We start from the raw sequence: 24,409 nt of genomic DNA, 5'->3' as shown, positions 1-24,409 counted from the left end.
ACTGCTGTTATACTTTATCCAAACGTTCCTTGAAAAACGCGGTAACTTGTTGCTAATTTAATGGACAATGTGACAGAATCACAGAGTAGCGTCCCGAGGGCCGAGTTGACCAGCGGAGTGAGACGTTACAGCTGCAGAAATTAACTTTCCCGTTAGCAAAGCAGCCGACAGTGAAAACACTTTTAAAGCACTTGTTGTATATTCTGAGGTGTGTAAAAACGTTTCCTAACCTTCATCTCTTCAGTGCCGGAGCCTCCTCAGATCGTCCGCCAGGTGCAGCCCCAGACGGCGACATCAGGTAGATCGGTTCGCTTCTCGGTGCAGGTGAGCGGCCTCCCGAAGCCTCAGGTGTCCTGGTACAAAGACTCCCAGGCTCTGTCCACCAGCTACAAGTGCAAGTTCCTCCACGACGAAGACGAGCACACGCTGCTACTGCTCGAGGTGTTCCCCGAGGACACCGCCGTGTACAGCTGCGAGGCCAAGAACGACTACGGAGAGGCGACGAGCTCCGCCTCTCTCTCTGTGGAAGGTACGGTTGGTTACGTTTATCACGGCGAGGTGTCCAGATGTGTTTGTAATAATTTCCCAATTTCAAGAACTTTCTAAACTCATCTACTAAAGTTACTGAACGTCTTCAAATGACTCATTTAGTCTAAAACCAGAAGTGGAACCAAATCATGTTTTGTATTTAAACTTGATTGGTTATCAATACGAGTTTGAAGCGGCTGGCATGACCTACGGTCATGAGGACTCGTCCAGGACCCAAAGAACTAGATCTACTGGTCAGTCTCCGTTCCTCCTCTCACCTCTGGTCATGAGGGCTGGGTCAGGACCCAAAGAACTAGATCGCGGGTACAAGCAGCTGAAATGTGTTTCCTCAGGAGGGTGGCTGGCGTCTCCCTTAGAGATAGGGTGAGAAGCTCAGTCCTCCATGAGGGACTCGGAGTAGAGCCGCTACTCCTTTGCTTTGAAAGGAGCCAGCTGAGGTGGTTCATCTAGTGAGGATGCCCCCTGGAACACCTCCCTTGGGAGGTGTTCCAGGGGGCATTCCAGGGGGCCTCCCTTGGGAGGTGTTCCAGGCACGACCAGCTGGGAGGAGACCACGGGGAAGACCCAGGACTAGGTTGAGAGATTATATCTCCACACTGGCCTGGGAACGCCTCGGAATCCCCCAGTCAGAGCTGGTTAATGTGGCCCGGGAAAGGGAAGTTTGGGGTCCCCTGCTGGAGCTGTTGGCCCCCCGACCCGACCCCAGATAAGAGGTTGAAGATGAGAGAGGGAGTGAGTGGATAACAATACTGTCATTGATTATGTTTTTGTCATCTTGTGTGTTTTCCAGTTCCTGAGGTGGTCGAAACCGTGGCTCGGGTGTCTGCTCCGGTCCTCATCGCTCCCATGCGGGACCTCCTGATCACAGAGGGACACCCTGCCCTGTTCCAGTGCACCGTCTCTGGGGAAGGTAGTGACCACTGCTCGCCTTGTTCTGGTTGTTGGTCTAAAATAATAAATACTGTCACATTTTACCGTCCAGAAGTTTAGAGACTGGTTTACCATGAATCCTCAAGTTGTTAGTAGTATTACTTGCAGTACTAGATCCTGAGTGTAAATGAACTCTGCGTCTCCAGATCTGCAGATTTCTTGGTTCTGTGGTGACAAAGAGATCAGACAGTCAGACATCTTCAGGATGTCTCATGATGGTGAAACCTGCCGGTTGGACATTTCCAGAGTTCTCCCCAACCACGAGGGAGAGTTCTCATGTGTTGCCACTAACTCGGCAGGAATGGCCACATGTGCCGCGACTCTGAATATCGACGGTGAGTAGTTCGGATGTTGACGTGTCGACGACGTGCAGATCAAACTGTCGCTGTCCGACCAGAACGCTCTGCATGTGCTTCTATAGTCAAACTAAGATCTGCTCTGCAGCATGTTTTAACTAGAGATGCTCTGATTCCAGCTCAACATCTGACAAGTTGATCTACACTAAACACCTTCTTAAAGTTCATCTTAATTACAGACAAAATCTGACTCTAGATCTTAATCTAGAATCTAGTTAGAATCTATGGCCCCGACCACGACTCTGAAATATCAGTTAGTTAGAATCTATGGCCCCGACCACGACTCTGAAATATTAAGCATGTTTTGTGGAGCAACAGGAAGCTGCAGGTTTCAGCTGCTGGTTGCACAAAGATTTTAGATGTGTAGCTTTAGCCCCCTGCTAGCGTTAGCCTCCAGCTAACACGGTGATCTCATCGCCATGAAGGGGTTTATTTCACAGTAATGACATTCTCTCTGACTGATCATCACATCTGACTCTGGCTAAGACCACAAACAAGACCATCTCTGGTGTTAAAGCTCAGCTACGTTGTTGATATGCCATCAGTCACAGCCGGAGGTCCGGTGAGGCTTCAACTAGTTTGTTTTTATGAGACTGTCCTTCCTCCACATGTCGACCAGATCTTTGTGCAACCAGCTCCAGGTTTGGTAACATGTATTCAGGATGTCTTGTGTTTATGTGACAGTTAAACTAACTGTAGTTGATGTTTCTGAGAGCATGCAGGATGTATATATATATATATATATCTAATGAAACTAGCTAGAAGCCGTTGGGTTGCTTCTGTTCTCTGATGATAATCTTGCAGGTGTCTGACACGGTGCATGACCGTCTTCTCTTCCTACATGAAGAGCTCTTATGAGTCTTTATTTCAGAGGAATGCAGCATGCTCCAGTCAGAGCTGAGGGTTCCTCATGCTCCAGCACGGACTGGTCTTTCATTATGAGTTTTGGCTCCTGTCAAGCTTGCATGATTGACAGCGGAAACTGTCGTCTACCTGACTGATCATGACCCTCAACGCTCGGCTCCAGTAACCTGAAGAAGAATGATGTGTTGACCTCTAACTCTTCTACTCTTTCTTACTGCCAGATGAGAAAGCCTTAGCTAGTGCGTGGAGCTCTGAGACTAACCTCAGTCACAGACTGGAGGCACAGACCGAGTCCTTCAGCTCTCACTCTGTTGAGTTCACGGAGACGGTCTCTGAGAGCTCGTCCACGTCTTGGAGGACGTTTGACGTTCAGACGGAGAGCGTCAGCTCGAGCTTTGATCTCAAACTCTCAGCCAGCCCTAAACTGCTGATGGAAATGAGTGACGTCCAGGTGAACAGCGGCGAGATGGCCGAGTTCAGCTGCTCGTTCGCCGGGCAGCCCTTCAGCGGGGTGGAGTGGGATCATAACGGCCAGAGTCTGGCAGACACAGAGCGGGTGAGGAGCTCTGAGATGGGCGGGCTGTTGTCCCTGGTCATCCGGGGCGTTGGCGTGGCGGACCAGGGCGTGTACTGCTGCACCGCCACCAACCAACACGGCCAGAACAGCTCCTCCGCCCAGCTCACTGTTGAAGGTGGTTAATCTTTCTTCTTTTATCAGTCCATCCAACCCGTCCACCTGCTCCTCCTGCTGCGTCCCCTCCTCTCTTAATACCCCCCTCAGCCTGTAACATGCTAAGATGTCGCAGAATAACATGGTCCGTAGTCACGGGCGCAGTTTACGTTGGTTCCCTCAACCCCCTTGAGATGCATCTATACGTTCTATAATAACACAGAACTAATAATCTATAGTAATGATGATTAATATCCACCTCGTTGTGTCTTCTTATTGACAGAATAAGAAACCAACAAGATGAGACGATAGATTTTTATTTACTTATAACATAATAACACCGGACGCTCTCTGTCCGCACGCCGTTAAATATAAACCTTCACTCCATGTACACAAACCACACCCCGTCAGCTCTACGGACGAGATCAGAGACTTAGTAGAGGGGTAACAAATACTATGATACGATGCGTATCACTGTCCACGGTTCAGATACGATTCAATGACGATATCTGGCTCATCTAGAGCGATACGATACGATTCAATGATGATATCTGACTCATCTAGAGCGATACGATACGATTCAATGATGATATTTGACTCATCTAGAGCGATATGATACGATTCAATGATGATATCTGACTCATCTAGAGCGATACGATACGATTCAATGACGATATTTGACTCATCTAGAGCGATATGATACGATTCAATGACGATATCTGATTCATCTAGAGCGATATGATACGATTCAATGACGATATTTGACTCATCTAGAGCGATATGATACGATTCAATGACGATATTTGACTCATCTAGAGCGATATGATACGATTCAATGATGATATCTGACTCATCTAGAGCGATACGATACGATTCAATGACGATATCTGACTCATCTAGAGCGATACGATACGATTCAATGACGATATTTAACTCATCTAGAGCGATACGATTCAATGACGATATTTGACTCATCTAGAGCGATACGATACGATTCAATGACGATATCTGACTCATCTAGAGCGATACGATACGATTCAATGACGATATTTGACTCATCTAGAGCGATACGATACGATTCAATGACGATATCTGACTCATCTAGAGCGATACGATTCAATGACGATATTTAACTCATCTAGAGCGATACGATTCAATGACGATATTTAACTCATCTAGAGCGATACGATTCAATGACGATATTTAACTCATCTAGAGCGATACGATACGATTCAATGACGATATTTGACTCATCTAGAGCGATACGATTCAATGACGATATTTAACTCATCTAGAGCGATACGATACGATTCAATGACGATATCTAACTCATCTAGAGCGGTACGATTCAATGACGATATTTGACACATCTAGAGCGGTACGATACGATTCAATGACGATATTTGACTCATCTAGAGCGATACGATTCAATGACGATATTTAACTCATCTAGAGCGATACGATACGATTCAATGACGATATTTAACTCATCTAGAGCGATACGATTCAATGACGATATTTAACTCATCTAGAGCGATACGATACGATTCAATGACGATATTTGATTCATCTAGAGCGATATGATACGATTCAATGATGATATCTGACTCATCTAGAGCGATACGATACGATTCAATGACGATATTTAACTCATCTAGAGCGATACGATACGATTCAATGATGATATCTGACTCATCTAGAGCGATACGATACGATTCAATGACGATATTTAACTCATCTAGAGCGATACGATACGATTCAATGACGATATTTAACTCATCTAGAGCGATATGATACGATTCAATGATGATATCTGACTCATCTAGAGCGATACGATACGATTCAATGACGATATTTAACTCATCTAGAGCGATACGATACGATTCAATGACGATATTTAACTCATCTAGAGCGATACGATTCAATGACGATATTTAACTCATCTAGAGCGATACGATTCAATGACGATATTTGACTCATCTAGAGCGATACGATACGATTCAATGACGATATTTGACTCATCTAGAGCGATACGATACGATTCAATGAAGATATCTGACTCATCTAGAGCGATACGATACGATTCAATGACGATATTTGACTCATCTAGAGCGATACGATACGATTCAATGAAGATATCTGACTCATCTAGAGCGATACGATTCAATGACGATATTTGACTCATCTAGAGCGATACGATTCAATGACGATATCTGACTCATCTAGAGCGATACGATACGATTCAATGACGATATTTAACTCATCTAGAGCGATACGATTCAATGACGATATTTGACTCATCTAGAGCGATACGATACGATTCAATGACGATATCTGACTCATCTAGAGCGATACGATACGATTCAATGACGATATTTAACTCATCTAGAGCGATACGATTCAATGACGATATTTGACTCATCTAGAGCGATACGATACGATTCAATGACGATATTTGACTCATCTAGAGCGATATGATACGATTCAATGATGATATCTGACTCATCTAGAGCGATACGATACGATTCAATGATGATATCTGACTCATCTAGAGCGATACGATTCAATGACGATATTTGACTCATCTAGAGCGATACGATTCAATGACGATATTTAACTCATCTAGAGCGATACGATACGATTCAATGATGATATTTGATTCATCTAGAGCGATACGATACGATTCAATGATGATATTTGATTCATCTAGAGCGATACGATACGATTCAATGATGATATTTGATTCATCTAGAGCGATACGATACGATTCAATGATGATATTTGATTCATCTAGAGCGATACGATACAATTCAATGACGATATTTAACTCATCTAGAGCGATACGATACGATTCAATGATGATATTTGATTCATCTAGAGCGATACGATACGATTCAATGACGATATTTAACTCATCTAGAGCGATACGATACGATTCAATGATGATATCTGACTCATCTAGAGCGATACGATACGATTCAATGATGATATTTGACTCATCTAGAGCGATACGATACAATTCAATGACGATATTTGACTCATCTAGAGCGATATGATACGATTCAATGATGATATCTGACTCATCTAGAGCGATACGATACAATTCAATGACGATATTTGACTCATCTAGAACGATACGATTCAATGACGATATTTAACTCATCTAGAGCGATACGATTCAATGACGATATTTGACTCATCTAGAGCGATACGATACAATGACGATATTTAACTCATCTAGAGCGATACGATACAATTCAATGACGATATTTGATTCATCTAGAGCGATACGATACAATGACGATATTTAACTCATCTAGAGCGATACGATACAATTCAATGACGATATTTGACTCATCTAGAGCGATACGATACGATTCAATGATGATATCTGACTCATCTAGAGCGATATGATACGATTCAATGATGATATCTGATTCATCTAGAGCGATACGATTCAATGACGATATTTGACTCATCTAGAGCGATACGATTCAATGACGATATTTGACTCATCTAGAGCGATATGATACGATTCAATGATGATATCTGACTCATCTAGAGCGATACGATTCAATGACGATATTTAACTCATCTAGAGCGATACGATTCAATGACGATATTTGACTCATCTAGAGCGATATGATACGATTCAATGATGATATCTGACTCATCTAGAGCGATACGATTCAATGACGATATTTAACTCATCTAGAGCGATACGATTCAATGACGATATTTGACTCATCTAGAGCGATATGATACGATTCAATGACAATATTTGACTCATCTAGAGCGATACGATTCAATGACGATATTTAACTCATCTAGAGCGATACGATTCAATGACGATATTTGACTCATCTAGAGCGATACGATACGATTCAATGACGATATCTGACTCATCTAGAGCGATACGATACGATTCAATGACGATATCTGACTCATCTAGAGCGATACGATATGATTCAATGACGATATTTAACTCATCTAGAGCGATACAATACGATTCAATGACGATATTTGATTCATCTAGAGCGATATGATACGATTCAATGATGATATCTGACTCATCTAGAGCGATACGATACGATTCAATGATGATATCTGACTCATCTAGAGCGATACGATACAATTCAATGACGATATTTGACTCATCTAGAGCGATACGATACGATTCAATGACGATATTTGATTCATCTAGAGCGATACGATTCAATGACGATATTTGATTCATCTAGAGCGATACGATTCAATGATGATATCTGACTCATCTAGAGCGATACGATACAATTCAATGACGATATTTGACTCATCTAGAGCGATACGATACGATTCAATGACGATATTTGATTCATCTAGAGCGATACGATTCAATGACGATATTTGATTCATCTAGAGCGATACGATTCAATGATGATATCTGACTCATCTAGAGCGATACGATACAATTCAATGACGATATTTGACTCATCTAGAGCGATATGATACGATTCAATGATGATATCTGACTCATCTAGAGCGATACGATACAATTCAGTGACGATATTTGACTCATCTAGAGTGATACGATACGATTCAATGATGATATTTAACTCATCTAGAGCGATACGATACAATTCAATGACGATATTTGATTCATCTAGAGCGATACGATACGATTCAATGATGATATTTGATTCATCTAGAGCGATACGATACGATTCCATGATGATATCTGACTCATCTAGAGCGATACGATTCAATGACGATATTTGACTCATCTAGAGCGATACGATTCAATGACGATATTTGACTCATCTAGAGCGATACGATTCAATGACGATATTTAACTCATCTAGAGCGATACGATTCAATGACGATATTTGACTCATCTAGAGCGATACGATACGATTCAATGACGATATCTGACTCATCTAGAGCGATACGATACGATTCAATGACGATATCTGACTCATCTAGAGCGATACGATACGATTCAATGACGATATTTAACTCATCTAGAGCGATATGATTCAATGACGATATTTTACTCATCTAGAGCGATACGATTCAATGACGATATTTAACTCATCTAGAGCGATACGATACGATTCAATGACGATATCTAACTCATCTAGAGCGGTACGATTCAATGACGATGTTTGACTCGTCTAGAGCGATACGATATGATTCAATGATGATGTTTGACTCATCTAGAGCGATACGATACGATTCAATGACGATATCTAACTCATCTAGAGCAATACGATTCAATGACGATGTTTGACTCGTCTAGAGCGATACGATACGATTCAATGACGATATCTGACTCATCTAGAGCGATACGATACGATTCAATGACGATATTTGACTCATCTAGAGCGATATGATACGATTCAATGATGATATCTGACTCATCTAGAGCGATACGATACAATGACGATATTTAACTCATCTAGAGCGATACGATACGATTCAATGACGATATTTGACTCATCTAGAGCGATATGATACGATTCAATGATGATATCTGACTCATCTAGAGCGATACGATTCAATGACGATATTTGACTCATCTAGAACGATACGATTCAATGACGATATTTAACTCATCTAGAGCGATACGATTCAATGACGATATTTGACTCATCTAGAGCGATACGATACAATGACGATATTTAACTCATCTAGAGCGATACGATACAATTCAATGACGATATTTGATTCATCTAGAGCGATACGATACAATGACGATATTTAACTCATCTAGAGCGATACGATTCAATGACGATATTTAACTCATCTAGAGCGATACGATTCAATGACGATATTTGACTCATCTAGAGCGATACGATTCAATGACGATATTTAACTCATCTAGAGCGATACGATTCAATGACGATATTTGACTCATCTAGAGCGATATGATACGATTCAATCATGATATCTGACTCATCTAGAGCGATACGATTCAATGACGATATTTGACTCATCTAGAGCGATACGATACGATTCAATGACGATATCTGACTCATCTAGAGCGATACGATACGATTCAATGACGATATCTGACTCATCTAGAGCGATACGATACGATTCAATGACGATATTTAACTCATCTAGAGCGATACAATACGATTCAATGACGATATTTGATTCATCTAGAGCGATATGATACGATTCAATGATGATATCTGACTCATCTAGAGCGATACGATACGATTCAATGATGATATCTGACTCATCTAGAGCGATACGATACAATTCAATGACGATATTTGACTCATCTAGAGCGATATGATACGATTCAATGATGATATCTGACTCATCTAGAGCGATACGATACAATTCAATGACGATATTTGACTCATCTAGAGCGATACGATACGATTCAATGATGATATTTAACTCATCTAGAGCGATACGATACAATTCAATGACGATATTTGATTCATCTAGAGCGATACGATACGATTCAATGATGATATTTGATTCATCTAGAGCGATACGATACGATTCAATGACGATATTTGACTCATCTAGAGCGATATGATACGATTCAATGATGATATCTGACTCATCTAGAGCGATACGATACGATTCCATGATGATATCTGACTCATCTAGAGCGATACGATTCAATGACGATATTTGACTCATCTAGAGCGATACGATTCAATGACGATATTTAACTCATCTAGAGCGATACGATTCAATGACGATATTTGACTCATCTAGAGCGATACGATACGATTCAATGACGATATCTGACTCATCTAGAGCGATACGATACGATTCAATGACGATATCTGACTCATCTAGAGCGATACGATACGATTCAATGACGATATTTAACTCATCTAGAGCGATATGATTCAATGACGATATTTTACTCATCTAGAGCGATACGATTCAATGACGATATTTAACTCATCTAGAGCGATACGATACGATTCAATGACGATATCTAACTCATCTAGAGCGGTACGATTCAATGACGATGTTTGACTCGTCTAGAGCGATACGATATGATTCAATGATGTTTGACTCATCTAGAGCGATACGATACGATTCAATGACGATATCTGACTCATCTAGAGCGATACGATATGATTCAATGATGATGTTTGACTCATCTAGAGCGATACGATACGATTCAATGACGATATCTGACTCATCTAGAGCGATACGATATGATTCAATGATGATATTTGACTCATCTAGAGCAATACGATACGATTCAATGACGATATTTGACTCATCTAGAGCGATATGATACGATTCAATGATGATATCTGACTCATCTAGAGCGATACGATACGATTCAATGATGATATCTGACTCATCTAGAGCGATACGATTCAATGACGATATTTGACTCATCTAGAGCGATACGATTCAATGACGATATTTAACTCATCTAGAGCGATACGATACGATTCAATGATGATATTTGATTCATCTAGAGCGATACGATACGATTCAATGATGATATTTGATTCATCTAGAGCGATACGATACGATTCAATGATGATATTTGATTCATCTAGAGCGATACGATACGATTCAATGATGATATTTGATTCATCTAGAGCGATACGATACGATTCAATGATGATATTTGATTCATCTAGAGCGATACGATACAATTCAATGACGATATTTAACTCATCTAGAGCGATACGATACGATTCAATGATGATATTTGATTCATCTAGAGCGATACGATACGATTCAATGACGATATTTAACTCATCTAGAGCGATACGATACGATTCAATGATGATATCTGACTCATCTAGAGCGATACGATACGATTCAATGATGATATTTGACTCATCTAGAGCGATACGATACAATTCAATGACGATATTTGACTCATCTAGAGCGATATGATACGATTCAATGATGATATCTGACTCATCTAGAGCGATACGATACAATTCAATGACGATATTTGACTCATCTAGAACGATACGATTCAATGACGATATTTAACTCATCTAGAGCGATACGATTCAATGACGATATTTGACTCATCTAGAGCGATACGATACAATGACGATATTTAACTCATCTAGAGCGATACGATACAATTCAATGACGATATTTGATTCATCTAGAGCGATACGATACAATGACGATATTTAACTCATCTAGAGCGATACGATACAATTCAATGACGATATTTGACTCATCTAGAGCGATACGATACGATTCAATGATGATATCTGACTCATCTAGAGCGATATGATACGATTCAATGATGATATCTGATTCATCTAGAGCGATACGATTCAATGACGATATTTGACTCATCTAGAGCGATACGATTCAATGACGATATTTGACTCATCTAGAGCGATATGATACGATTCAATGATGATATCTGACTCATCTAGAGCGATACGATTCAATGACGATATTTAACTCATCTAGAGCGATACGATTCAATGACGATATTTGACTCATCTAGAGCGATATGATACGATTCAATGATGATATCTGACTCATCTAGAGCGATACGATTCAATGACGATATTTAACTCATCTAGAGCGATACGATTCAATGACGATATTTGACTCATCTAGAGCGATATGATACGATTCAATGACAATATTTGACTCATCTAGAGCGATACGATTCAATGACGATATTTAACTCATCTAGAGCGATACGATTCAATGACGATATTTGACTCATCTAGAGCGATACGATACGATTCAATGACGATATCTGACTCATCTAGAGCGATACGATACGATTCAATGACGATATCTGACTCATCTAGAGCGATACGATACGATTCAATGACGATATTTAACTCATCTAGAGCGATACAATACGATTCAATGACGATATTTGATTCATCTAGAGCGATATGATACGATTCAATGATGATATCTGACTCATCTAGAGCGATACGATACGATTCAATGATGATATCTGACTCATCTAGAGCGATACGATACAATTCAATGACGATATTTGACTCATCTAGAGCGATACGATACGATTCAATGACGATATTTGATTCATCTAGAGCGATACGATTCAATGATGATATCTGACTCATCTAGAGCGATACGATACAATTCAATGACGATATTTGACTCATCTAGAGCGATACGATACGATTCAATGACGATATTTGATTCATCTAGAGCGATACGATTCAATGACGATATTTGATTCATCTAGAGCGATACGATTCAATGATGATATCTGACTCATCTAGAGCGATACGATACAATTCAATGACGATATTTGACTCATCTAGAGCGATATGATACGATTCAATGATGATATCTGACTCATCTAGAGCGATACGATACAATTCAGTGACGATATTTGACTCATCTAGAGTGATACGATACGATTCAATGATGATATTTAACTCATCTAGAGCGATACGATACAATTCAATGACGATATTTGATTCATCTAGAGCGATACGATACGATTCAATGATGATATTTGATTCATCTAGAGCGATACGATACGATTCCATGATGATATCTGACTCATCTAGAGCGATACGATTCAATGACGATATTTGACTCATCTAGAGCGATACGATTCAATGACGATATTTGACTCATCTAGAGCGATACGATTCAATGACGATATTTAACTCATCTAGAGCGATACGATTCAATGACGATATTTGACTCATCTAGAGCGATACGATACGATTCAATGACGATATCTGACTCATCTAGAGCGATACGATACGATTCAATGACGATATCTGACTCATCTAGAGCGATACGATACGATTCAATGACGATATTTAACTCATCTAGAGCGATATGATTCAATGACGATATTTTACTCATCTAGAGCGATACGATTCAATGACGATATTTAACTCATCTAGAGCGATACGATACGATTCAATGACGATATCTAACTCATCTAGAGCGGTACGATTCAATGACGATGTTTGACTCGTCTAGAGCGATACGATATGATTCAATGATGATGTTTGACTCATCTAGAGCGATACGATACGATTCAATGACGATATCTAACTCATCTAGAGCAATACGATTCAATGACGATGTTTGACTCGTCTAGAGCGATACGATACGATTCAATGACGATATTTGACTCATCTAGAGCGATACGATACGATTCAATGACGATATTTGACTCATCTAGAGCGATATGATACGATTCAATGATGATATCTGACTCATCTAGAGCGATACGATACAATGACGATATTTAACTCATCTAGAGCGATACGATACGATTCAATGACGATATTTGACTCATCTAGAGCGATATGATACGATTCAATGATGATATCTGACTCATCTAGAGCGATACGATTCAATGACGATATTTGACTCATCTAGAACGATACGATTCAATGACGATATTTAACTCATCTAGAGCGATACGATTCAATGACGATATTTGACTCATCTAGAGCGATACGATACAATGACGATATTTAACTCATCTAGAGCGATACGATACAATTCAATGACGATATTTGATTCATCTAGAGCGATACGATACAATGACGATATTTAACTCATCTAGAGCGATACGATACAATTCAATGACGATATTTGACTCATCTAGAGCGATACGATACAATTCAATGATGATATCTGACTCATCTAGAGCGATATGATACGATTCAATGATGATATCTGACTCATCTAGAGCGATACGATTCAATGACGATATTTGACTCATCTAGAGCGATACGATTCAATGACGATATTTAACTCATCTAGAGCGATACGATTCAATGACGATATTTGACTCATCTAGAGCGATATGATACGATTCAATCATGATATCTGACTCATCTAGAGCGATACGATTCAATGACGATATTTGACTCATCTAGAGCGATACGATACGATTCAATGACGATATCTGACTCATCTAGAGCGATACGATACGATTCAATGACGATATCTGACTCATCTAGAGCGATACGATACGATTCAATGACGATATTTAACTCATCTAGAGCGATACAATACGATTCAATGACGATATTTGATTCATCTAGAGCGATATGATACGATTCAATGATGATATCTGACTCATCTAGAGCGATACGATACGATTCAATGATGATATCTGACTCATCTAGAGCGATACGATACAATTCAATGACGATATTTGACTCATCTAGAGCGATATGATACGATTCAATGATGATATCTGACTCATCTAGAGCGATACGATACGATTCCATGATGATATCTGACTCATCTAGAGCGATACGATTCAATGACGATATTTGACTCATCTAGAGCGATACGATTCAATGACGATATTTAACTCATCTAGAGCGATACGATTCAATGACGATATTTGACTCATCTAGAGCGATACGATACGATTCAATGACGATATCTGACTCATCTAGAGCAATACGATACGATTCAATGACGATATCTGACTCATCTAGAGCGATACGATACGATTCAATGACGATATTTAACTCATCTAGAGCGATATGATTCAATGACGATATTTTACTCATCTAGAGCGATACGATTCAATGACGATATTTAACTCATCTAGAGCGATACGATACGATTCAATGACGATATCTAACTCATCTAGAGCGGTACGATTCAATGACGATGTTTGACTCGTCTAGAGCGATACGATATGATTCAATGATGTTTGACTCATCTAGAGCGATACGATACGATTCAATGACGATATCTGACTCATCTAGAGCGATACGATATGATTCAATGATGATGTTTGACTCATCTAGAGCGATACGATACGATTCAATGACGATATCTGACTCATCTAGAGCGATACGATATGATTCAATGATGATATTTGACTCATCTAGAGCAATACGATACGATTCAATGATGATATCTGACTCATCTAGAGCGATACGATACAATTCAATGACGATATTTGACTCATCTAGAGCGATATGATACGATTCAATGATGATATCTGACTCATCTAGAGCGATACGATTCAATGACGATATTTGACTCATCTAGAGCGATACGATACGATTCAATGACGATATTTGACTCATCTAGAGCGATACGATTCAATGACGATATTTGACTCATCTAGAGCGATACGATTCAATGACGATATTTGACTCATCTAGAGCGATACGATTCAATGACGATATTTGACTCATCTAGAGCGATACGATACGATTCAATGACGATATCTGACTCATCTAGAGCGATACGATACGATTCAATGACGATATCTGACTCATCTAGAGCGATACGATTCAATGACGATATTTAACTCATCTAGAGCGATACGATTCAATGACGATATTTGACTCATCTAGAGCGATACGATACGATTCAATGACGATATCTGACTCATCTAGAGCGATACGATACGATTCAATGACGATATCTGACTCATCTAGAGCGATACGATTCAATGACGATATTTAACTCATCTAGAGCGATACGATTCAATGACGATATTTGACTCATCTAGAGCGATACGATACGATTCAATGACGATATCTGACTCATCTAGAGCGATACGATACGATTCAATGACGATATCTGACTCATCTAGAGCGATACGATACGATTCAATGACGATATTTAACTCATCTAGAGCGATATGATTCAATGACGATATTTTACTCATCTAGAGCGATACGATTCAATGACGATATTTAACTCATCTAGAGCGATACGATACGATTCAATGACGATATCTGACTCATCTAGAGCGATACGATACGATTCAATGACGATATCTGACTCATCTAGAGCGATACGATACGATTCAATGACGATATTTAACTCATCTAGAGCGATACAATACGATTCAATGACGATATTTGATTCATCTAGAGCGATATGATACGATTCAATGATGATATCTGACTCATCTAGAGCGATACGATACGATTCAATGATGATATCTGACTCATCTAGAGCGATACGATACAATTCAATGACGATATTTGACTCATCTAGAGCGATATGATACGATTCAATGATGATATCTGACTCATCTAGAGCGATACGATACAATTCAATGACGATATTTGACTCATCTAGAGCGATACGATACGATTCAATGATGATATTTAACTCATCTAGAGCGATACGATACAATTCAATGACGATATTTGATTCATCTAGAGCGATACGATACGATTCAATGATGATATTTGATTCATCTAGAGCGATACGATACGATTCAATGACGATATTTGACTCATCTAGAGCGATATGATATGATTCAATGATGATATCTGACTCATCTAGAGCGATACGATACGATTCCATGATGATATCTGACTCATCTAGAGCGATACGATTCAATGACGATATTTGACTCATCTAGAGCGATACGATTCAATGACGATATTTAACTCATCTAGAGCGATACGATTCAATGACGATATTTGACTCATCTAGAGCGATACGATACGATTCAATGACGATATCTGACTCATCTAGAGCGATACGATACGATTCAATGACGATATCTGACTCATCTAGAGCGATACGATACGATTCAATGACGATATTTAACTCATCTAGAACGATACGATTCAATGACGATATTTTACTCATCTAGAGCGATACGATTCAATGATGATATCTGACTCATCTAGAGCGATATGATTCAATGACGATATTTTACTCATCTAGAGCGATACGATTCAATGACGATATTTAACTCATCTAGAGCGGTACGATTCAATGACGATGTTTGACTCGTCTAGAGCGATACGATATGATTCAATGATGTTTGACTCATCTAGAGCGATACGATACGATTCAATGACGATATCTGACTCATCTAGAGCGATACGATATGATTCAATGATGATGTTTGACTCATCTAGAGCGATACGATACGATTCAATGACGATATCTAACTCATCTAGAGCGGTACGATTCAATGACGATGTTTGACTCGTCTAGAGCGATACGATATGATTCAATGATGTTTGACTCATCTAGAGCGATACGATACGATTCAATGACGATATCTGACTCATCTAGAGCGATACGATATGATTCAATGATGATGTTTGACTCATCTAGAGCGATACGATACGATTCAATGACGATATCTGACTCATCTAGAGCGATACGATATGATTCAATGATGATATTTGACTCATCTAGAGCAATACGATACGATTCAATGATGATATCTGACTCATCTAGAGCGATACGATACAATTCAATGACGATATTTGACTCATCTAGAGCGATATGATACGATTCAATGATGATATCTGACTCATCTAGAGCGATACGATTCAATGACGATATTTGACTCATCTAGAGCGATACGATACGATTCAATGACGATATTTGACTCATCTAGAGCGATACGATTCAATGACGATATTTGACTCATCTAGAGCGATACGATTCAATGACGATATTTGACTCATCTAGAGCGATACGATACGATTCAATGACGATATCTGACTCATCTAGAGCGATACGATACGATTCAATGACGATATCTGACTCATCTAGAGCGATACGATTCAATGACGATATTTAACTCATCTAGAGCGATACGATTCAATGACGATATTTGACTCATCTAGAGCGATACGATACGATTCAATGACGATATCTGACTCATCTAGAGCGATACGATACGATTCAATGACGATATCTGACTCATCTAGAGCGATACGATTCAATGACGATATTTAACTCATCTAGAGCGATACGATTCAATGACGATATTTGACTCATCTAGAGCGATACGATACGATTCAATGACGATATCTGACTCATCTAGAGCGATACGATACGATTCAATGACGATATCTGACTCATCTAGAGCGATATGATTCAATGACGATATTTTACTCATCTAGAGCGATACGATTCAATGACGATATTTAACTCATCTAGAGCGATACGATACGATTCAATGACGATATCTAACTCATCTAGAGCGGTACGATTCAATGACGATGTTTGACTCGTCTAGAGCGATACGATACGATTCAATGACGATATCTGACTCATCTAGAGCGATACGATATGATTCAATGATGATGTTTGACTCATCTAGAGCGATACGATACGATTCAATGACGATATCTGACTCATCTAGAGCGATACGATATGATTCAATGATGATGTTTGACTCATCTAGAGCGATACGATACGATTCAATGATGATATTTGACTCATCTAGAGCGATACGATATGATTCAATGATGATATTTGACTCATCTAGAGCGATACGATACGATTCAATGATGATATTTGACTCATCTAGAGCGATACGATACGATTCAATGACGATATTTGGCTCATCTAGAGCGATACGATACGATTCAATGGCTTCGGTCAGTGTGACCGTGTAATAAACGTGATACTGGACAGAGCAGGTCAGGATTCCTCAAAGTTGTTCTTGTGAGGGAATCAGGGATAACTGAATTATGGATATAAACAAGTAAACAACAATTAATGGCAAATACACACAGCTTTATTAGAACATAATTAAAGGTGCACCTTCAGGACCGGCTTCAGGTCTCTAGATCATCCCAGCTCACTGGACCGCTCTGCGTTGTCCACGTTACTGAAGTGTTAGTGTTGTTATTAGAGTTGAAACTGCGCCTGTCTGTAGTCCCGATGATCCTCCTCCTGCTGTTTCCAGCTTTGCCTCGCTAACCTCATCCATCCATCCTACTAACCCCGTAGTGTTTAGAGCCTTTTACACTCTGACCCCTAATTACTCTCCCTAACTTTATTCTCACCCAGCTAAAGAAGCAAATCTCAAAGCAGAAACCCCAATCCCTACCGATTCTGTGCGTAGAGTGTCTCAGACAGACAGGGAGACCGCTAGAGATCCCCCCGACCAAGACAAGCTGGAGGCGGTGGAGAAACCGGGACCGTCGCCGTCGCCATCTTCCCTCATCAGCCACCTGTATTTCCCTGATGTCACGCCTCACGACCAGCGAGGTCAACGCCTCTCCAGCTGCCCCGACTTCCTGGTCAAACTGCCCCCCGAGCTGCTGCTCCGAAGCAGAGACGGCTCCTTGTGTTGCGTTACGAAGGGGGTTCCCACTCCTCTCGTCATTTGGCTTTACGAGCGGTTGAATGTTGAGGATTCTGTGTGTTACTCTGTGAAACATGACGGGCCCCTGTGCTCTGTCAATGTTAACACGGTGGGACCCGGACAAGGGCGCTCTTACACTTGCAAACATGTGAGCTCAGCCGGGGATGCTGAGAGCAGCACAGTGATGAAAGGTTGGCATCTGCATGCTTTTGGTCCTTTTGCTCGCTGGACTCTGTTTGGCCCATTCACACCTGCTTCCCACACTTCTTCACACAGTGACCACCAGGTTTAACCACTGTGTTTAGGAGAGGTCTCTGACCTTTGTGTCCTGCTTTACTGACTGATAAAGAGAAAGGGACACTATCACTATCACTATCACTGAGCACCTCCAACCAGCCACCAGGTGCTGCACACCACAGAGCAAAAGGAAGCATGCCAGATAAAAACCAGACAAACGATATGGATGCACGAGCTGTCACTGATTCTAACAGTCTTGCACCATATGAGAGTCTTTGTCCGGTTTGGAGAGTGTTTTTAATTCGTGACCGTTTGTGTCTTTACAGTAACTGCAGTGGAGCAGGAACCTATGGTTCAGGTCCGGGAGGATGTCAAAGGTAAATATAGTCTCACTGGTTTTAACCTGTTTTTATTGTCTTGTCTTCACGTTGCGCTGGTTTCATTTCAGAATGCTTTACTGGATGTTTTTGGATTCACAACCAAAATAATTAAATGTATATTAGACAAAACCAGGGCTGTCAAAGTTAACGTGATGATAACGCACAAACGCAACTTCAGCGAGATCTTTAGGTTGTAGCGGCTCTGAGTGAAGATACTGGTATCATATGAAACTAGACAATTTAAGAAATCCATTGGTACCAACCAGTTCATACTATCAACATAAACATCCATAATTAAACAGTTCAAGTTCTCACTTGTTACTCTCAACAATATAATACTGGAGAAATACTTAGAGAAGGACCGATCAGCCGGTTGATCAGCCGTGACGGTCTCATTTCATATTTATATTATTATTAGGGCTGTCCAAGTTAACGTGAGAATAACGTGTACTTGTTTTCGGTGATGTGAACTTGATGTTGGATCTGCTGTACGTGCATGCAGTCGTTGTGTTTTCAGTGCAGCTGATTGTGTTGTGGTTGGAGCGTGTATCTCACTTTAAACTGTGATTATTCCACTCAGCCTTCTCTAGCTCAACCGTCACAGTGGAAGAAGAAACCCAGGAGGACTCGTACTACACTGGCCTAAAGTTACCAGATAAAACCAGAACACTTGAACTGAAGCCAGAGTCCAAACGCTACTCCAGCAGTCTGGAGAGGAAAAAAGAGAAACCAGTTTTCCTTAGTAAACTTTCTCCAGTAGCTGTGACTGTTGGAGAAACCGCTACGCTTAGCGTCAGAGTGTCCGGTTTCCCTAAACCCACGGTTCAGTGGTTCCACAACGGGCAGACTGTAACCAGTTCGTCCGTGTACACGTTCGTCCACCAGCGAGACGAGTACAGCCTGATCATTCACAAGGTTCAGAGGGAGTTTGAAGGAGAGTACTCGTGTACTGTCAGCAATAGATTCGGCCAGTCAACTTGCACTTCTTATTTGCATGTTCAGGTGAAGGAGCCAGAAAAGGAGGAAACGGTTGAGAGGAAGGTATTTGTACCAAGTGGTAAACCCCCAGAGTTCACTCAGACTATCGAGTGTCTGCAGCTCTCTGAGGGAGGTCAGGCTTTCTTCAGGTACGTTGTGACCGGAGATCCTCTCCCTGAGGTTCAGTGGCTCAAAGGCAGCTTACACATTCAGCCGAGCGGGTTCTGTATCATCGTGAACAACCCAGATGGATCGGGCTTTATTAACATTAAGAGTGTCAAACAAGAGCACAGTGGCGTGTACACCTGTAAGGCCTCCAACCAGTATGGGGAAGCCTCTTGTACCGCTGAACTGCTGGTGTTCAGCGAGAAAGTTGAGGAAGAGCACACGTTAGTTAAGAAGACGAAAGGTTTGAAAATATCCATGACCGAACAGACCACAGAATCCAGATTATACCAGGAGAGAACTCTGTCGGATCAGATGATTTATACCATTAGCACTGAAGACCGTCAGATCATCCCCAGCGAAGAGGTGGGAACCCTTCGAGAGCTCGATATCTCTGCTGCCACCCTTCATCGAGAGCAGCTCACCCAGCAGGCTGCAGTGCTGCAGTCTCATGAGATACAGGAAAGGGTTTCTGTGGCTCCCACTCATCCAGCTCAGGTCTCAGCGGTTCCTGTGAAACAGCTTCACATGGCCACATTCTTGTCTTCAGTCCAGGAGAGACAAAAGATCACCGAGCAGCACTCTGAACGGATCCTCAGCCCTGAGATCGTAGAACTGCAGTTGGCCAAAGAGCAGCCGTCCAAACTCATGTCGGCCACATCTGAAGAGGTCGTCCCTCTCACCACAGTGAGAGCCGAGGTCTTGACGGACCGGGCGCCGGAGCAGGTGAAGACTCTGAAGGAGCCCCGGCAGCTTGTTAGCAGTCACCAAGTAGAGTCCACTCTGCCGGTCCTCGATGAAACCTGGGCGGTCACCCACCGGCCAGAGGAAGAGAGGAGTTTTAGAGTCAACGAGGGGGTTAAGATCTTATACTCGGCTCAGTCTACAGGGACTCTGCCAATCTCAGAGAGACACTGTGAGCCGCTGCCACCTTTAGATGCCACCACCAAACCCCTGATTGAGAAAGAGCAACCTGAGCCGGTGGTAGCACCAGTGAGCCAAACTAGAGTGGCTTTATCCAAAGAGCAGACGTTTGAAATACACCGACCAGAGCAGGAGAGTATCACCCCACGCAAAGACACGGTCTACAAGTCAGCTATAACTGCTGAAGAGAAATACCAACTCCAAGGTGAACAGGCCGGACAGCTGCCAAGTTTAGCATCTTCTGTGTGTCTGCAGCCTCAGCAAGAGGGAGAAAGACTCCTGAACCTGCAGGTGATCAGTGACCAGGATGTTCTTCAGTCTGAGGGGAGGTTCAGCAGCGAGAAGCCCTCCCCGGAGCAGGCAGCGGCGAGGAAGAGTCCCACTCTGCTGCATTCAGTGACCCAAGAAGACCAAAGAACTGCAGTTTGTGAGGCAACCTCAGAGTTTTCAGCAAAGACGGATGCCACGTCCGTTCAGCCGAAGAAAGAGTCGCCGCCAACAAAATACCTCCAGTCAATTCATTCTTTATCAGTTTTACCAAAGGAAGGAATACTTACCGTCACTAAACCTGACCAGCAGATCGCAACGCAGAAACAGGAAAAGGCTAGAAGGCATGCAGCTAGCTCAGAAGAGAGAAGGGAGATCACAGCAGATTATCACAAAGATCTCGATGTGTCAGTGACCGGGGTTCAGTCTGAGCTTCGAACTGAGCCCAGGCCTCCCGGCATCCTCACAGTCTCCTCCCATCCAATGCATCTGCAGAAGGAGATGCCTTTCAGTACCGATGTCAAACAGCAGCGAGCTCTAGTCCAGAAAGAGGACTACTGGAATATCATGCATTCTTTGAACGTTACAGACACTCAAAGCCTGGAGGAGGGTCACACCAGCAGCCTTACAACTGATGAGAAATTCAAGCCTGAGACAAAAGTTGAGCCTAAGATACCCAAAAAGTCAGTTTATATTGAAGAGAAGGCAGTTGCCACTGAAAGCTGTACTATCTTACAAGCCGCTGAGCAGGACTTTGCAGTTCAGATCCAGGAAGGCCAGTCGGTCCGACAGTCGGTGTTGCTTGAAGAGAAGCAGATCATTATGGGAGAGCAGTCGAGTGAGATCCATAAATCGGAGGGCTCGACTGTCAGCGTCATGACGCAGCCTAAAGGAGTCCTGTTTGTTCACGAGTCTCAGGACACGCTGACCCTCCCTAAAGAACTCACCTTCATCATTCAGATTCCCAAACCATCGAGTCTGAATATACGACGTCAGCTCAGAGACGCTCTTCAGTCTGCGGTGGCCAGCGACCAGCCGGTGTTACTGGCCGACGTGGTCGGACGGTTAGAGACAGTGGAGGTACAGGAGGTGAAGGTTCAGAGAGAGCCCAAACGGGCCACATCCACATACCTGATCACAACACCAGATGCTCCCATGGAGATCACTCTGGCTTTTGAAGGTGAATACCCTCAGACAGCTGACCTCAGGTCTGAACTCCAGGTAGCTCTGCATGCCATGGTGTTCCAGGAGCAGCAGAGTCTTGCATCAGAGCAACCAGGCACCATGCAGATGGACCAGCCTCAGAGAGCACTGGTCCGCTCGGCACCCTCCAAAGAGGTGTTGTCATCTGTGGTGGACACCATGGCGGTGGCAGAGAGTGCAGTTGGGTTTCCTCCTGCTGTGTCTCAGTCTGCAGCCGTCAGAACTGAAGCCAGGGCTTCCTTCCAAAGTGCAACCGTTCAGAGTCGGTCTGAGATCCACGAGTCCAGGCAGGTGAGCCGGTCGGAGAGGGATGCCGCCACAGTGCCTGAGGGTCAGGGTCCAACCGTTCAGAGTCGATCCGAGATCCACGAGTCCAGGCAGGTGAGCCGGAAGACAGTCTGGTCAGAGAGGGATGCCGCCACAGTGCCTGAGGTTCAGGGTCCTGCTGAGCAACGTGTGGACATTTTAGTCCACAGAGAAACCAGAGAGGAGTATCTCTCAGAGGCGATCATGATCAGTGAGTCCTCTGACTCTGTCTGTCTGGTAGATTATCCGGTTGTTACGGATTCTCTGGAAGATGTTTGCACTGAGGAAAACAGCAAGGCCATTTTTACTGCCACCATAAAGTACGTCACTAAGGTAAACTGGTTTTTCAACGGCCAATTGGTGAAATCTGGCAAAGAGTTCAAGTGTTCTAAAGACCACGACACATACACACTAGTTATTGACAAAGTTGTGAAGGAGAGGCATCAAGGAGAATATGTCTGTGAGGCCGAGAATGAAGCCGGCAGGACGACGACGTCTTCAAGACTCACTGTGGTCTCAAGAGGTTTGATGATATCATCATCAACTAACT

General features: G+C 41.8%; 2 protein-coding genes across 2 annotated transcripts in view; both read left to right on the top strand.

Moving 5' to 3' along the window:
* ttn.1 (titin, tandem duplicate 1) overlaps nt 1-24,409 on the top strand; it is a 227,197-nt gene that overhangs the window by 43,876 nt on the left and 158,912 nt on the right. Inside the window, exons 33-37 of the mRNA XM_074658001.1 lie at nt 245-529; nt 1,340-1,459; nt 1,626-1,814; nt 19,963-20,013; nt 20,597-24,382. Coding sequence (XP_074514102.1) covers nt 245-529; nt 1,340-1,459; nt 1,626-1,814; nt 19,963-20,013; nt 20,597-24,382 — 4,431 coding nt within the window. The remainder of the gene's footprint in view (nt 1-244; nt 530-1,339; nt 1,460-1,625; nt 1,815-19,962; nt 20,014-20,596; nt 24,383-24,409) is intronic.
* Nucleotides 2,718-3,439, top strand: LOC141782008 (SPEG neighbor protein-like). The gene is made up of 2 exons (XM_074658013.1): nt 2,718-2,763; nt 2,921-3,439. Exons 1-2 carry the CDS (start codon nt 2,718-2,720, stop codon nt 3,397-3,399), a joined length of 525 nt encoding a protein of 174 aa, XP_074514114.1. The 3' UTR covers nt 3,400-3,439.

This window comes from Sebastes fasciatus, chromosome 14 (genome assembly GCF_043250625.1).
Source record: "Sebastes fasciatus isolate fSebFas1 chromosome 14, fSebFas1.pri, whole genome shotgun sequence".
In the NCBI taxonomy this organism is placed as follows: Eukaryota; Metazoa; Chordata; class Actinopteri; order Perciformes; family Sebastidae; genus Sebastes; species Sebastes fasciatus.
The sequence above is the reverse complement of the archived record's forward strand: the minus strand, read 5'-3'. Positions and strand labels throughout refer to the sequence as shown.

Excerpts from the sequence above, each read along its gene's own strand:
- LOC141782008 (XM_074658013.1), top strand. The coding sequence starts at position 2,718 with ATGCTCCAGTCAGAGCTGAGGGTTCCTCATGCTCCAGCACGGACTG. Across the intron at positions 2,764-2,920 it reads TCATGCTCCAGCACGGACTG|ATGAGAAAGCCTTAGCTAGT; the intron begins GTCTTTCATTAT and ends TCTTACTGCCAG.